The sequence below is a fragment of the Neofelis nebulosa genome, chromosome 2, assembly GCF_028018385.1.
Source record: "Neofelis nebulosa isolate mNeoNeb1 chromosome 2, mNeoNeb1.pri, whole genome shotgun sequence".
Taxonomy (NCBI): domain Eukaryota; kingdom Metazoa; phylum Chordata; class Mammalia; order Carnivora; family Felidae; genus Neofelis; species Neofelis nebulosa.
In genome coordinates, this window is record NC_080783.1 from 191,329,177 (window position 1) to 191,346,669 (window position 17,493).

At 43.7% G+C, this 17,493-nt stretch overlaps 2 protein-coding genes across 10 annotated transcripts in view; one reads left to right on the plus strand and one right to left on the minus strand.

Annotated features, from left to right (window-relative positions):
* Nucleotides 1-13,997, minus strand: part of CAP1 (cyclase associated actin cytoskeleton regulatory protein 1) — a 28,406-nt gene extending 14,409 nt beyond the window's left edge. For 2 of the 9 annotated variants that reach the window (XM_058717910.1, XM_058717906.1), the window contains exon 1: nucleotides 13,861-13,997. Coding sequence is in view for 1 of the 9 variants with exons in the window: in XM_058717903.1 (XP_058573886.1) it covers nucleotides 13,750-13,760 (11 nt within the window). In the remaining 8 variants the exon portion in view is untranslated. Of the gene's footprint in view, nucleotides 1-13,749; nucleotides 13,766-13,842 lie in introns of those variants that run through there. The other 7 variants (XM_058717911.1, XM_058717907.1, XM_058717909.1 and 4 more) reach the window with 4 other exon arrangements.
* Nucleotides 13,998-14,000: 3 nt separating this feature from the next.
* Nucleotides 14,001-17,493, plus strand: part of MYCL (MYCL proto-oncogene, bHLH transcription factor) — a 102,999-nt gene continuing 99,506 nt past the window's right edge. The window contains exon 1 of the mRNA XM_058717913.1: nucleotides 14,001-14,242. The gene's annotated coding sequence lies outside the window, so the exon portion shown is untranslated. The remainder of the gene's footprint in view (nucleotides 14,243-17,493) is intronic.

The following is a 17,493-nucleotide window of genomic DNA, read 5'->3' on the forward strand; positions in this document are numbered from 1 at the left end:
GTAAACCAAATAAACCTTTTCATTCCCTGGCCTGGAGAAGCAGCAGAAGCCTCCAAGTCTCTGTTCTACTCACAAATGGAGCAGACTAGAAGCAATCATGTTATGCACCGCCACCTGAGTTCTCAAATTACTGACCGTCCAGGGACAGATTCACATATAATCTGCCACCCTCTATAAATGCCAGAGGAAAAGGCAAGGAACGCAATAAACTCCCAAGCTATCTTCCATTAATAGATACCACCCATTCTGGGGGCACCTGGCTGGCTCAGTCAGTGCAGTATGCAACTCTTGATCTCGGGGTTATGAGTTTGAGCCCCATGTTGGGTGTAGAGATTACTTAAAAATAAAATGTTAAAAAAAGTAGATACAACCACATAACATTGTACACTTATCTCTACTACACATTTGATACACTGGTTACATTCCTTCATACATCATGGATGCTCCAGGTTGAGGCCAGTGTTAACATGGAAAACATAGTACAAGTGTCTCTAATGGCTGCCAGGGTTAGTGAACACCTAACCATCTTAACAGCTTAGTAATACAGCTTCATGAGATTTCAGTTCCTTTTTTCCCACATTTCGCTTGTATTTGTAAGCTTTCATTGCTGTCTAACTTAAACAGAATGTAAAAGGATAATACCGCGATCATTTATAGGTAATCTCATTCTACCATGAACCAAACATAGAACAGTACTTAGTTTTTTGTTTTGGGTAGAGGTGGGGTGAAATATGAGATGCTATGGGAAAGAATATCCAGAATTGAAGGGACCAAAAGACACACTGCGTCTCATTCTCCACCCCAACACACATATTCGTATTTTTCAGGTGGTCATGTCCACTCCCAAGCCTTCAACTACCATTATCACAGTACCATCCAGCCTCCTTCCAGAGTGGCATGATCACAACCACCTAGAGACTAACAACTCCCAGAGCAGCATATCCAGCTCAAGCCATTCTTCTGGAATTTATAATCTGAAATCCAGCTTCCACCTAGACACCCCTCCTGGCTATTCCGAAGGGATCTCAAACTGAAATGTCTCAAAAACAACTCATGGTCTTCCCACACCTCACCCCCCGCTGTCTCAGCAATCCAGCACTACTACCAATCACCTGATTGACCAAGTTAGTAACCCGGGAACTATTAGGCCATATAGTATAGTGGTTACAAGCATGGACTTTTGAGAAGACAGATAATTGAGGGTTTGAATAACACTACTCATTGGCTCTATGACTAATGAGTGTTAGCAAACTTTGAGTCTCAGCTTCCTTATTTATATGATGGAGACAACAGTACAAAATCCAAAGGGCTAAAGTGAGAATAAAGGGGAAATACATTTGACCCTTGAACACAGGTTTGATCTGCGCAGATCCACTTACACAGGAATTTTGTATAATACTGTAAATGTATTTTCTCCTCCTTATGATTTTTTTTAAAAATGTTTATTTATTTTTTAGAGAGAGAGAGAGAGAAAGTGTATGCTTGCAGAGTGGAGAGAGAGAATCCCAAGCAGGCTCCTCACTGATGTGGGGCTCAGTCCCACAACCATGAGATCATGACCTGAGCCGAAATCAAGCTGGACTGACTGAGCCACCCAGGCACCCCTCCTTATGATTTTCTTAGTAACATTTCTTCTCTAGCTTATTGTAAGAAGACAGTATTATGGTATACATGACATACAAAATATGTGTTAATAAACTATTTTATAGTATGGTTTTTGGTCAGTAGTACACTATTAGTGGTTAAACTGGCGGGGGTGGGGATGGGGGGAGGAGTCAAAAGTTACACACAGATTTTTTTTTTTTTTTTTATTAAAAAATTTTTTTTTCAACGTTTTTTATTTATTTTTGGGACAGAGAGAGACATAGCATGAACGGGGGAGGGGCAGAGAGAGAGGGAGACACAGAATCGGAAACAGGCTCCAGGCTCTGAGCCATCGGCCCAGAGCCTGACGCGGGGCTCGAACTCACGGACCGCGAGATCGTGACCTGGCTGAAGTCGGACGCTTAACCGACTGCGCCACCCAGGCGCCCCTACACACAGATTTTTGACTGCACTGGTGAAGGTTGGCACCCCTGACCCCTGTGTTGTTCAAGGGTCAACTATACATGTGGCAGTACTGGACCCAGTCCTGAAAAATAGCAAGAATTCCATAAGAGTTAACTAAATTATCTTTTTCCTTTCTCCCCCAAGTCTAGTCAGTTATCAAAATCCACAGGCTCTATCTTGTTTATCTCATGAATAGATGCCCTTGCCTTCATTCTGATTGTCAGAAATCAGGTCTTCATGACTTTTCCTAGATTACTGCAATAACCTCCTTGCTAGTATCCCCTAATTACAGAAATACATCCTGTTTATCCATTCTCCACATTACCATCATAATCCTTCCCAAATGCAAATGCAATTAAGATAGCCTTATATTTAATATCATTCAGTACTCCCCAGGACATTCAGAGTAAAGTCCAAATAAGGATTTCCATATCTGGTCCAGCTTTATCTCCCACCACTCTTCTCTAGTTTTATCTCTTACCACACCCTTCTAAACACACTATACTCACCCAGGACTACTTTCATTTTCCAGAAAGAATCATGCTTTCTCTCATTTCTGAGGCTTCATGCTATCCACTCTGATTGGTTGTTGTTCCATCTCATAAATCCTACTTGCCTATTAAGATTCAGCTCAAGTGCTACCTTCTCCAGGAAGCCTGTCCAGTTTGGTATGCTTTTCCTTCTTAATCTGCCCCCTCTCTAGAATTCCTACTGCCTTTTAAGACTCAGCTAAGGTACCACCTCTCCAAGAAACATTTCCAATTTGGTCATAACACTGTTCACTTACCTCTACCACACATTTGATATACAGGTTTAAAATCATTTATTTAATAGTTAATAGGCAACCAGCCACCCTAGGGAGGGACCATGTCTTGTGTTTGTAATTCCAGTACTATAAATGTAGTAAGCACTATAAATACAGTAGGTTATTACAGGTTCTTTAACCTTTCTCCCCTCAAAACAAGTCTGGCTATCTCCTCTCTCTCTCTGACAAATCTGGGGAGATTTGTTTTACCTTTCTTTTTTTTCCTCTTCGCCTATCTGCAGGATCTTACAAATACTCCCATCTTTCAAATAAATGCTACCTTCTTAGGCACATACCACACTGATATTGAGATCTTCAAACCAAGTATCATAAGAAAATAACCTTATTAGATTATATAACAGTAATTAAAAATAGTCCCCTATAGTTGTAAGTGCTTTACATCCTCAATCTGATGCTTGTAAGACTTAAAATAATTCTCTAGGGTCTGGTATGAAGATACCGATCCCCATCTTTAGAATGAAGAAACTCAAGTTAAAAAGCTTTCCAGATATGAAACAACCAGTGGGTAGAGGCAGATAACCTAGGCCATGAACACAAATTTTCTGAATCCTAGTCTGAGGCTCTTCCCACCACTCCACATGGCTTTTAAGAAATTAAGTGACTATACAATTCATCACAGCATCCAGCCCCTACTGCTTGCTGAGCACATTACTGTGGGTTCAAGGGCTCTTCACCGTGTCTTCAGTTAACATTATTAGCAGCTTTTAATTTCTCTGCTTTCAATTTTCTCCATGGAGACCAATATTTTTTCATAGGCTCTTAGATGACACATATTTGGAAGGCAAATGTTTAAAATAAGGCTTTTCCGTAAGAATTTAGAGTTGCCAAAGTAGAAAACCATAGTCCTGCCTGATCTTGTTCTTTGCCATTTCTTTTTTTTTTTTTAATTTTTTAATACATTTATTTATTTTTGATAGAAACAGAGCACAAGTGGGGGAGGGGCAGAGAGAGAAGGAGACACAGAATCCAAACAGGCTCCAGGCTCTGAGTTGTCAGCACAGAGCCTGACGCAGGGCTCGAACTCACAAACCGGGAGATTGTGACCTGAGCCGAAGTCAGCCACTTAACCGACTGAGCCACCCAGGTGTCCCTGTTCTTTGCCACTTCTGATTGACAATAGCCAATAACTAAAAGTAAGCCTCCATAAATGAATGTACAGAATCCCAACTACTTAGGCATTCATCATAAAAGCTTCAGAAAGGGAAACAGTCCTAATTTTAGAAGTCTAAGAAAAAACTGGGATTCAGGAGACCAAGCTTTGAGTCCCAGCTCTGCCATGTATTAACTGTATAACTAAAGGACTGTCATTTAATGAGTCCTTACCTAGCACACAGAGATGTAAGGATCAAAGGAGAGGAATAGTCACTTTGGGAACCTTAAAATACAGTTTAAATGTAAAATGTTATCACTACATGCGTTGTGCTAGAATTCAGGCTTTAGATGGGAATCTGTCCATTCCCCTCCCCCAACCAGCCCCACCAATTCGCAGTACCTACAACAACCGGGCACACAGAAGATGCTTATAAAATGAAAGTGCTTAGTACTGTACTTGGCACTGTACTTAGCAGCTACTGAAGACATAGAAGGCAAATGGCATCTGCCCTCAAGAAGATTTCTTTTTTTTTTTTAATTAAAAAAAAAATTCTTTTTTTAACGTTTATTTATTTTTGAGACAGAGAGAGACAGAGCATGAACAGGGGAGGGGCAGAGAGAGAGGGAGACACAGAATCTGAAACAGGCTCCAGGCTCTGAGCAGTCAGCACAGAGCCCGACGCGGGGCTCGAACTCACGGACCACGAGATCGTGACCTGAGCCGAAGTCAGACGCTTAATCGACCGAGCCCCAAGAAGATTTCATTCTTATTGGGAAGGCCAACACAAATGAAAATGCCAATGGGATAAATACTGGTGACACGTTTTTTAAAGTTCTTTTAGAGACTGTCTAACTCCATTTAGATTAGGAAAAGTTCCAGTATCAGCCTATATACTGGAGCTTTTTCTTTGTAAAATGTTGTATGGTTCTGAATGACACTGTATAAATTACTATATGTTCTGAGAGTTGAGAAGAAATCAGTGAGGACTGGAGATAGTCTGGGGTTTTTTTCTTTGTTTGTTTTTACATTTTTATTTAATTTTGAGAGACAGAACACAAGTGGGGGAGGGGCAGAGAGAGAATGAGACACAGAATCCAAAGCAGGCTCTAGGCTCTGAGCTGTCAGCACAGAGCCCGATGCGGGGCTCGAACTCACCAACTGTGAGATCATGACCTGAGCCAAAGTTGGACGCTTAACCAATTGAGCCACCCAGGCGCCTTGAGATAGTCTGGTTTCAGGAGAAAGGGGGGCATCCTGATAGAAAAAGTAAAAGGAAAAAGGGAAGACATTCTAGAGCAATCAGACGCAAAGAGGAGAGAATAAGGGGGCTAGGCACATAAAGTATGTTATGTGGGTTAATCTGCATAGAGCATCAAGCATCATGAAAAATAAGGCTGGATAAGCAAGGCAGGTTAGGTAATGAAGGGCACTGAAAGCCAGGCAGCATTTGAATCTGATATTGTGATAAGTGTGAAGCCATTTAAGGATTTTGAGTGAAGGAGTAATATGATGAAAGCAACATTTTTACAAGTACTATTTGATAAACAGAATGCAATTTGGAAAAATGGGACAATATTAAGGTCTAGGTTAGGTTGAACTAGGAAGTTAATAGGGTCTAAGGTTGAAAGCTGCTATTCATCCAGCTGTAAAATGAGAGGGCTGCTGAAAAAAGTATTTTTTATATTTCAAAAGAAAAAAAATCTACACCATCTACTCTCCAGCCAGATATGGAAATGAAAGGAAAAGAATCAATTAACCCACAAATAATCAGTTTTAGGTAACTATGTAACCAGCACCTGAATTAAGTGGTAAAATAGTTTTCCTGTTCCAAGGGAATCTAATCTAGCAGGAGAAACAAAGCTACCTTCCACTGAATCCTTCACTGCCAGGATTAGGAGGGATTCTAGAAATCATCTTGTAAAAACACCATCTGATGCCAGAACAATCCTTTCAACATTCTCAGCAATTAGCCAGGTAACCTCTGTTCAAGCACCTTCAGTGTGGGGAAACCGAGACTTCTAGAGGCAGCCCATTCCCTTCAGACAGCTCAAAGTACTAAAAGTTCTTCCTTATATGGAGGCAAAATCTGCTTCCCTGCAACTTCCACCCACTGATCTTAGTTCTGCCCTTGGAGGTCATACAAAACAAGTGTGCATTAAACACAGAACAAGTACTAACTGTGTGGTAGTGACTATTGAGTACTGTAGCACTCAGAAAGGAAGCAAAGATGACTCGAACTGCAAATCCAGGGGCCTAAGAGAAGGATGACACTATAGGCAGAAACAGGTTTCTGGCATGTACTATTTGGGGCAAGAAGATGAAGACAGTTTTGGACAAGGAGAGTCTGAAGAGGAGCTGAAGCTTCTAAGTGGGTAAGTATTTAGAAATAAAACTTGGGGAAGGACCAAGGCTGGAGAACAGTGTTTGCAAGTTATCCACAAAGAAATATCACAAAGTATGAGAATGGATAGGCTCTTGGAGGGATATCACACACAGCAAAAAGAAACTATGAGGTGGATTCTCCAGCAATTTCTTTTGTGGTCTAAAACCAAGAAAAAAATCAGAATTGGCTAGTGATTCCTGCCAAAGCTGCTTCAGAGTCTCATCATTCGAACAATTCAAACAACCCAATTCCTCCAGCCTATTCAAGGCAGTTGTTCAGAAGTAAATGGAACCAGGCTACTCCTGCAGTTCTTGTCTCATCTCACCAGACAATTAAGCCAGTGGTATGAATGTCTACTTGAGTACGAAGTTGTCACATTTAAATGTTTTCTACTTTGTCTGGTAGTTGTTCCTCTAAGTCATACCCTTAAGTAAAACTGAAAAGCAGCTATGCAAGTCAGCCTGCATACTATGGCAGCCCAACTGATCTGCTTCAAAATGCTTCTTTTGGCCTTGACTTTGTATTTCTGTCCCTGAGATGTTATCCTAATAAAATAATCCGAATGTGGGGAAAGTGATAGGCAGATATTCACTGCAACGTTAACTTAGACCTCTAATTACAAGGAATGCACCGCGGAAAAAGACTTGAATAGAACACAAAATTTACAGTATTTGTCACATTGGAGTGATGGGGTTTTAGACAATTTCCTCATTTTCCAACCTTCTTTAACATAGTTAATTTCTTTATTAAAAAACAAAACAAAAACAAGTTCCATTAGGATCTCTCTCCTAAGGTACCACTAAGCTGTAAGACATTAGTTAGTTCTTCTCCTAACAATATAGAATTAGAGCCTTGTTCTCATCACTAGGCTCTACTACATCAAAGTAAAACCTAGACATACTAACAGGAGACACAAGTTGGCTGTGTGTTTTTTAATTTTTTTTTTAATGTTTATTTATTTTTGGGACAGACAGAGAGTGCGAGCAGGAGAGGGGCAGAGAGAGAGGGAGACACAGAACCCGAAACAGGCTCCAGATTCTGAGCTGTCAGCACAGAGCTCAAACTCATGGACCGTGAGATCATGACCTGAGCTTTGAAGTTGGATGCTTAACCTACTGAGCCACCCAGGTGCCCCTATGGTTTTTTTTTTTTTTTAATGTTTATTTTTGAGACACACACACACACACACACACACACACACACACAGTGCGAGTGGGGGAGGAGCAGAGAGAAGAGGGAAACACAGAATCCGAAGCAGTCTCCAGGCTCAGAGCTGTCAGCACAGAGTCTGACATGGGACTTGAACTCATGAACCGTTGAGATCATGACCTGAGCTGAAGTCAGACGCTTAACCAAATGAGTCACCCAGGCACTGTGCAAGTTGGCTGTTTTAACCAGAAACCAAAGAACAGATACCACTTTGCCCCAGTAAAGATACCATCTAAATCTAACCCAAATCAGAAGCCACTGTTCTTCCTTAAGCATTTGGTTTCAGAGGGAACCAATGACATTTTACTGCCTGAGTCACTGCCATCTGAGGTTTAGATTAAAAGAGAAAGATCTATCTTCTAGTGAGGGAAAGAATCCAATCCAATATCAACACTTGTCTCCTGTGCCCTATCTGAAATTCCAGGAGTGAGTAAAGCTAGTTAGAATGTACAAGCTGAAGTCAGACTTAGAACTAGCTACTTCAACAGTCAGGGCAAATAAACAACTTTGTGTGGCCATGGGTTTCCCCTCTCTCTTATACCCAAGGAATATTACGAAGATCAACTATGTAAGAGCATTCAGCAGGCAACTTTTACATTGTATAAGGAAAAAGCACATTGGCTGATTTCAGCTGGCTAGTTGAATAAAGATAGATCTAAGGACGCCATTTGTCCCTAGCCAGGATTCAGCTACAAATAGAGATATGAAAAGATCTGTGACTGTAAGTCTATAATTAAACTTAAGTATAGGAATTTTAATGACCTCTGCAGAAAAACAAAACAAAACACAAAAAAAGCAAGCTCACTCCTTCCATGAAACATTTCAACTCTATTTTCTAGTCAAATGGAAAAGTTTAACACAGGTCTCATAATACAAGGCAAACGAAGCTTTATTTATAAATAAGGGATATTTTTAGAGCTTTGATTCTTTTTATTAAGTTTACATGACGGTATGCCAAAAAGAAACAGTTTCATGGTGAAATGTTATAGTCGCATTAAAGATGATTCAACTAGAACAACTTAAACAATCAAAATAAACACTGAGCACGAACATCATAAACTATAACAATTTAAAATAATGGCAATTTAAAATAAATTTAAAATGGCAATTTAAGATAAACGGTAATCTAGGGGCGCCTGGGTGGCTCATTCGGTTAAGCATCCAACTTCCCCTCATGCCATGATCTCCTAGTTGGTGAGTTCGAGCCCTGAGTTGGGTTCTGTGCTGACAGCTCAGAGCCTGGAACTTGCTTGCGATTCTGTGCCTCCCCCTCTCTCTGCTCCTCCCTCACTCACGCTCTACCTCTGTCTCTCAAAAATAAATACACGTTAAATTTTTTTTTAATTAAATACAATAAAAATAAAAAATAAATTAAAATTTAAATTAAATTAAAAAAAATAATAAACTAAACTAAGCTGTCTAAATGCAGGAACACTGGGGCACCTAGGTGGTTCAGTCAGTTAAGCATCAGGCTCTTGATTTTGGCTCAGGTCATGATCTCATGGTTTGTGAGTTCCAGCCCCATGTTGGTCCTGCACTGACAGCATGGAGTCTGCCTGGGGTTCTCTCTGTCCCTCCCTCTCTCTCTGCCCCTCCCTTGTGCACACGTGGCATGCTCTCTTTCTCTCTCTCAAAAATAAGTAAAAGAAAAGAGAAGAAAAGAGAAGGAAAGAAAAGAAAAGAAGGCAACATGAATAAAACGGGAATGTATATATCCTCAATGTAAGAGATATATAAATCTGCTTACTTGCACTGTCAACTAACCCAAAGCTTCCTTCTGGGTGAGTGCCTAATCAGAGGCATTTCTCTATCAAGATCACACCCTCTGAGGAAGAAAACAAAAATGAAAGTCCTTCAAGGACCCCAGAAATTCCTTTAAACAAACAATGATTCTTGCTGCCTCAATGAAAAATGATTCATTCACTACAGGATATCCAGTGCTTATGATGTGTATATACTGTGCTAAGCATGGTCGTGAAGCCTGCCCTAGAAAGTCTAATTGGAGAGAGAACACTGCACAAACATAGTTATGATACTTTCTAATGCAGTGGTTCTCAATCAAGGGCAATTTCATCCTCCGGGAGACACTAGGCAATGTCAGGAGACATCTTTGGTAGGCACAACGGAGCCAAGTGCTACTGGCATCTGATGGGTGGAGGCCAGGGATACTGCTAAAATCCTACAATGTACAGGCAGGCAGGCCAACCCCACAATGAAGAACCATCCAGCCTAAAATGTCAATTGTGCCAATGTTGAGAAACCCTGTTCTAATGTAATAAGGAGCAAAAGGGAAGCACAAGAGGTATAAATAAAATGCCACGGGTTCAGGACTTTAAATCAGAACGTCAACCTACTATCTAATTAAGGGTCTAATGTGGAGAATTTTGTAAACTGGACAAGGGAATTTAGATTTAATTCTTTGGGAATATGAAGCCAGGGAAGATGAAAATGGTTCTCTTTAAAAGATTAGCCTGGTTGTAGTAGAGAAGGCGAAGTTTAAGTATGAAAGCCACGTTAATAGAAAAAAAAAAAAAAGAAAAAAAAGAAAATGATGACAATTCAAAGGAATAATCACTAGGAGTGGGCAAGATGTGGCTTCAGGATCCTCAGATTTCAACTTCAGATTAAATTTCAAACCAGACAGGGGCACCTGGGTGGCTCAGTGGGTTATACGTCCCACTTCAGTTCAGGTTATGATATCACGGTTTGTGGGTTCAAGCCCCGTGTCAGGCTCTGTGCTGACAGCTCAGAGCCTGGAGCCTGCTTCAGATGCTGCATCTCCCTCTCTCTGCCCCTCTCCCATTTGTGCTCTCTCTCAAAAATAAATAAACATTAAAAAAATTTTTTAATTTCAAACTAGAGAGTTCAACTTCCAATGACACTTTGTATTTGCTCATTTAAGTAAAATGCGTCTTTTAAAAAAAAAAAGTCTATTTTTGAGAGAGAGAGACAGAGAGACAGAGAGTGAGTGCGGGCGAGTCAGGGAGGGGCAGAGAGAGAGAGAGGCTGACAGAGGGTCTACAAAGGGCCTTGCGCTGACAACAGCGAGACTGATTCGGGGATTCCAGGCTCAAACTCCCAAACTGTGAGATCATGACCTGAGCCAAAGTGAGACGCTCAACCGACTGAGCCACCCCGGCACCTGTAAAATGCATCAAGTGCTTCACAGAAAACCGAAAGGAGGAAGTCACTTTTACAAGGCTTAGTTCCTGGTTACAAAAATAATCGCAGCTAAACCTACGTATGTATAACCAAAAAAAGGGGGTGAGAAAAAAGATCGCCCTTCAGATTGGAAACAAACCATTTTACAAACTAAACAGCTAACCTCCTCAGAGCAAAAATACACACACTGAAACTTAACATTACCACCAGTCTGGGCTCGCATGACAGGCTGTACCTGACAAAATGCTTTCACTGCTACCATTTTATTTAAGCTCCTCTCAGACATAAATTACGTCCACCTGACTGACAAAGTATTTCTAGTGAAGAAAAAGGTAGGCAATTCCTACAGAAAAAAAAATGTCTTCCCTCCTACAGACATTTCTTTATGCTGGACCAGTGCAACTCAAACAATAAGCAAATTGCCAACTGCTGAATGAAACCCAAACGCGTTCAAACGAGGCATCAAAAGCCCTTCACAACTTGGCAGGCATCTATCTACCTTTTTTCCTGATCTTACTTCCACCACAAACTCCAGGCAAACTCCGATACTCCAGGTGCTTCACTGAATATATGCCTCTGCACCTTTGCTCTTGTTTCCTCTAATTGGGATACCTTATTCCGACATCTGTCTGGATGTGCTGCAAACACCTCCAACTAAATACGTCCAAAATTCATTTTCTTTCCATGCCACCTCCCCAACTTACCCCTCTCCTCTCACATTACCTACCTTGGTGAATGGTACCACCCAGTTCCCTAAGCCAGAAACCAGGCACTCATCCTAGACGACTTCTATTTCTTCATTTCCTTTTTTAAAAAACGTGTATTTATTTTTGAGAAAGAGAGAGAGAGAGAGAGAGAGAAAGCGTGAGCTGGGGAGGGGCAGAGAGATAGACACACACACACAGAATCCCAAGCAGGCTCAGGCTCTGAGCTGTCAGCACAGAGACGAACGAGGGCTTGAACTCACAGACTGCGAGATCATGACCTGAGCCAAAGTTAGATGCCCCACCGACTGAGCCACCCAGGCACCCCTCTTCATTTCCATAAATAATCAGCCTCCAATTCTATGGTTTCTATCTTTTAAATACTGTTCAAGGGGCACCAGGTGACTCAGTAGGTTGAGTGTCCCAATTCGGCTCAGTTTGCGATCTCCTGGTTGGCTGGTGAGTTCCAGGCTCACGCTGTCAGCCTATCAGTGCAGAGTCTGCTTCAGATCCCCTATCCCCCTTCCTCTGCCCCTCCCCCACTTGCGCTCCCCCCCCCCATATTAAAAAACAATACATACATACATACTGCTCAAATCCGATCCCTCCTCTCCTTCCCACAGTCACTGTCTCAGTTCAGGCCAAGACTATGGCAACAGCTTCCCAACACTGGTCTACTTTGCCATCATGTCCCTTCTGCCTTGACAAACTAAACTTCCTAAAACATAAATCTGACCACATCATTTTCCTAAGATCCACGTTACGCAGCACAATTTACAAGGTCCTTTATATCTGACCCACCACTTCCCACTTCCTCCGTTTCTCTAAGCATTACTAGAATTTCAGTCACTGCATTAGCCATGGTCTTTCACATGTCCAGATCTCCACGTCCTTGCACTTGTACTCTTTGCCTGGAAATCCTTTTTCCAGACTGACCACACAGCTAAGTAAGTTTTGCAAGACTTATCCTCCCATTTCCTCCTCAAAGCTCGGAAGTCTGGCTCAGGTATTCCTCTCTCTATTCTCCCATAGCCCTGTACTCACACAGTGCATTATGACAGTACGTATGGCAAGCCATCCCTGATTTACTTGTCTGCCCCCCTACACTCCAGGGTAACAGCTGTATTCCTGGCCACCAGGCCAAGTGCCTCATTTAGTATGTACCTCATACATATTAAGGGCTCAATGAATGAGTGGTGAATGATGAATGTGCTAGGCTGTCCTGTTTTTCAGCTGAACAGGGATCCCTACAAAGAGCTTCAACTGACACGGTTCTGATACGAACCTCTGCCTGAAAAGGTGCTCGTCCTCTCACCAAGCTTCATGCTGTTTATCCTTCAAAATTCATCTTAAATTCTGCTCTGCAGAAGGGATTTTCCTGAGCCCTAAGTTATATATTTCCAACACTGTTCTTTCCTAACACTCATCACATTTATAATTACTTCTTAAACGTCCCGGCAAAGGTCTGGCTTTTTTTTTTTTTCTTCCAAAACTGCATTCCCTAGATATGGCAGAGTGCTTGACAGAATAAACACAATTTGTTAGACTGAATTTAATCCTGTGAGATATGCAGAGATCTCCGCTTAAAAGATAAGAAAAATAAGGCTCAAGGAAGTTAATGCATCTACAGCTACAGAAACTTAGCAGAGCGGACAGACCAAACCTGAGCCATCTGATTTCAGGTCCAGAAGTATGCAACACCTTCAATAAAGTTAAACAAGCCTTTCAGAATAGGAGCAACGGACCTGGAGGAAGGAGAGGCTATCTGATTGCAAACACAAAGACCTGCCCCACTCTCTTGTGAAAAACTACCCAGGTATTCCAAACAGGTTGCATTAAAAAAAAAAAAAAAAAAATTCCACGCAGCGGGCGGTCTTTAACCTGCAGCTGCCCGCCGCGACTCGACACCGACCGGAAGACCACTCACAGGTAAAGAGGTTCCTGGGAAACAGTCGTGGGAAGGACCTGGGGCTGTTAATCTAAATAACTGAGGTCTTGAGTCCAATTGTTTCCCTCACTCGCTATACGGTCGTAGACCAGCCTCTCCTCCCCGGGGATCAATTTACCCATCTGTGCAATGGGGACGAGATGGGGCATAGAGAAGAGTCTAAGGTGTCGTTGGTTCCTTAGGAATGCCTAAGTCTGGGCACCTTAGGAATCAGGCCCCCGCTGAGGCTGACGGCCAGGACTGCAAAATCCAGCGGAGGGGCCTCCCCAGAGGAGCCCGGCTCCGTTGGTCACCCTGGCCCCACCTCAAGAGACCGCGCCCAGGATCCCGGGTCGGCCTGAGGGCCTCCGCTATGGCCCCTTCAGCAACGCTCACCGTACGCGCATAGGTCGGTAAGACCATTAACAACTCCAGAGACCAGTGAGCCGCGGAGTGGACCCCCGTCCCTACCCGGCCGCGTTCCCTCACCTCAGAGTTCCGCCTCACCTCCGGACTGCGATCAGCCGCTCTCCACTTCCGGCAAGAACCGCCCAGCAATCTTCGCGCGACCCACTTCCGGGCCCTTACTGGGCGCGGCACCCCCACCGGAAATGGACGGCTGCTGAAACGCCGAGCTAGTGGAGGGACCCGGGAGGAAGTCTGGCCGCCCCGCTCGTGGCTCCGCCCCCTATTCTCCACGCCCGGAAGGGAGATCCATGCTAGACCGGAGGGCACGTGGGAGAGGGTCCCGCCCCCAAAGCCGGAGCGGCCCCCGGTGTGTGCTCAGGGGTAGGCCCCGCCTCCCTGCCAACTGGCGGGAGCCGAGTCGTCCGGGCCAATGAAGGGCCGAAATTACCAGCTAAGCTCCACCTCCGGAGAAGGAGAACAGGTGAGTGGCTAAATTAGTGCTCCTATCAATGCGGTCTCAATGACAGAGGCCAGTGCCTTAGCCTAGCCGTCGGAAGGGGTCTTGGAGGGACTAGGAGTCAGGATTTTCTGGGAATCCCGGACAGTCGTCCACTCTCCGAGGAGATTGAGGCGAAGCTCCGCCTCTTTGGGCGTGCATATCTCAGTGTCGCCGTTTGTGACGTGCGGATGCCGTTGGTCTGAACAGTGTCCTAGTGTCCTAGGGATACCTCCCGAGGCCGGTGTGGGGAGGTGGTTGGTGAGGGCGCGTGGGTCCAGCCCTGGGTTTCTGGGCATGCCCGCCGTCGCTCGGCTTGCTGGCTGGGAAGGTGGAGGCTCGCCCCACTTCCTGTTCGTACCGTGTGCTCTGTGACCATAGATGGTCAGGTCTGGGACCGCGCGGAAGCCTCCGCCCCGCGGTTTTGGAGTCCTTCCTCCCCGCGCGCAGGGTGTGGTCCCCGAGAATAAGATGAGCGGAATGAGCGAAGATCATCCTCCGCTCCGCTAAAACCGGTTTGTGAGGCCGCCTCGCCCGGAGCTGGGCGTGCCCTGCCACCTGCCACTCAGTCCCGGGGACATTAGGCTCCGTGGCCGCAGCCCGCGGGGGAGAGAAATTTCGCGTGGTCCTCGGGCCTGGGGATCAGAGCTTTGTTCCCTCAAGGCTCACACTTTCCAACCGGTGATTATCCTCCCACAAAGATTTATTTCCAGAAAAAATTGGCGAGTGCAATTGTTCCCACTCCTTTGGCTGAGCGACGGTGACAGCTCCAAGCTTCAAGTTGAATGCAGGCGCTATATGCCAAAGTCACTCGACAGATACAGTTCTTACAATAATAGCCACCGTTTACTGCGCACTATGTGCCAGGCCTGTGCTGAATGCTTCAAGAACATTTTCATGCAATCCTAATAGGAACTCTCTGTGGTAGATGCTATTGTGGCCTCCAGTTTTCAAATGGGGAAGCTAAATTACGTGCCAAAGTCACAAAGTAACTTAGAACTTTGAAGTAAACACATCTATATGATGAAATCCCATGAGTATGCCACCGACCATACTGAAATAACATGTGCCACAGTTTTGAGTTAGTGATGCCTCTGGATGGGGAGACATCCTGGGTTTCCATAATTCCTGGCTTGGGCACTTTACTAGGGATTAGACTGGCTAAGTTACCTGACTTGGCTGAACCTGGGCCTCTTTTTAATTTTGTGACTTCCAGTATGTTTAAAAGAAAAATGACCACATGACAAAATAGGGTACAAAAATTTATATTTTAAATATTTACATTTAACAAAAAACACTGTCTTTCTCTCTCTCTCTCTCTCTCTCTCACACACACACACACACATATCACACAAATATATCAAATAATTATATTTGAGTGCTTCATGTTTGTGAAACCTAGGGCAGATAGCCTCCCTGACCCTCATTGTTATCAGCTCTCCATTTAAGCCCTCAATCTCTTTCTGAATTTAGAGACAGCAGATACCTAGACATGCATTCCAGATGTAGGGGAGAGGGAGGAGGAAACAGGAAGAAGGATGAAAGGAAGAAAGTTTTCCTATTTACAAAATGGGGATAATAATTTGTGGGGTTGAAATAAGAAACAGAAGCAGTAACCTATATGAAACTACATTGTAAAGTGATTCTTTGTAAAGAGTGCACACGTAAGTCACAACCCCTGCCCCTAAGGAAACTTCTAATCTTTTAAGGAGTCTAACCACATGTACTTGTAACCCCACGGGAGGCAATTTAAGAGCAGTATCTATCACTTTATTAATTTTGTAACATTTTAAAAGTTCATTTATTTTGAGAGAGAGGCAGGGAGGGGCAGAGAGAGGGAGAGGGCAAATCCCTGCGCTTTTAGCACAGAGCCCAAGGCAGGGCTCTAATGCACGAATCGTGAGATCATGACCTGAGCCAAAATCAAGAGTCAGACACTTAACTGACTGGGCCACCCAGGTGCCCCTATTTATTCATTTGTTTATACACTGAAAAAAATGATTGAGTTCATGATTGAGTTCTTCCTCAAGAAGCATCGTAGGCACCATGCTACTTTGCACTAGACACGATGAGGAGTATGCAAGTGGACAAGTCAGACTCTGTCCCTGCCCTCATGGAGCTTACAATCTATTGTGGAAACAGGTGTTGCCATCTGGGGCAGTCATCAGAAGTACTGACTATTGACTTCCAGCCTTTTCCTCCTCACTGATCTTGCCCAATTTCTCATCCATGGTGGGCTTTCATCAGGCACATGACCAATGGGTGCCTTGAATTTGGAATCGTCATTTCCTGGGCTGAGATGGGTGGGGAGAACATTGAGAGCAGACCTGAGTAAACGGTAGCAGAGGTGGAATCTGTGACTGGCTGAGGTGAGAGGTTCCTATAGAAGAATAGGAGTTAAGGCTGAAGAGAAAGAGGTTGAACAAGCTGTGCCAGGCAAGAGAGGTAAAACCTTAATGTGAAAGAAAGAAAGAGCTGGTTAGATTACATTTTAGAAATATAACTCTAACTGCAGGATAGAGCATGGGCTTGAGAGGAGGGGGAAGAGGCAGAGGGATCTGTCAGAAAATAGGTACAAAGGTAGCATAGGGTCTGAATCAAGGCTGGGACGTGGGGGTACAATGTAGAGGAGACAATGCGGAAGGGACAGGGCAGAAGATGCCATTGTTATAAAGGGGATGGTGAGGAGGAAGATGACAAGGAGAAAGGCAAATGGAAGGGGGATGATCTGAATATGAACCTTTAGGCTAGACCTAGTTCCCCAGGTATACACTCCCACTGAATACTACTTTTCCTTCCTGGCTGGTATCACAGTTCTCATTAAGTAATGATCTGTGCACTTGTCTTTTTCTTTCTTTCTTTCTTTCTTTCTTTCTTTCTTTCTTTCTTTCTTTCTTTCTTTCTTTCTTTCTTTCTTCCTTTCTTTCAGAGAGAGAGCACGAGAGCTGGAAGGGGCAGAGGGAGAGGGAGAAAGAAAATCTTAAGCAGGCTCCATGCTCAGAACGGAGCCCAATGCGGGGCTTGATCTCACGACCATGAAATCATGACCTGAGCTGAAATCAAGAGTCAGACGCTTAACTGACTGAGCCACGCAGGCGCCCCTGTACACTTGTCTTTTAATGTTTTCTTTCCTCGTAAGTACCTTGAGGTCAGAGTCTTTGCCTCTCTGGCACAAAATTGATCCTCAGTAGATATTTTTGGGAAAATGTGGCTAAATGAAAGGGTGAGAGGGGCCA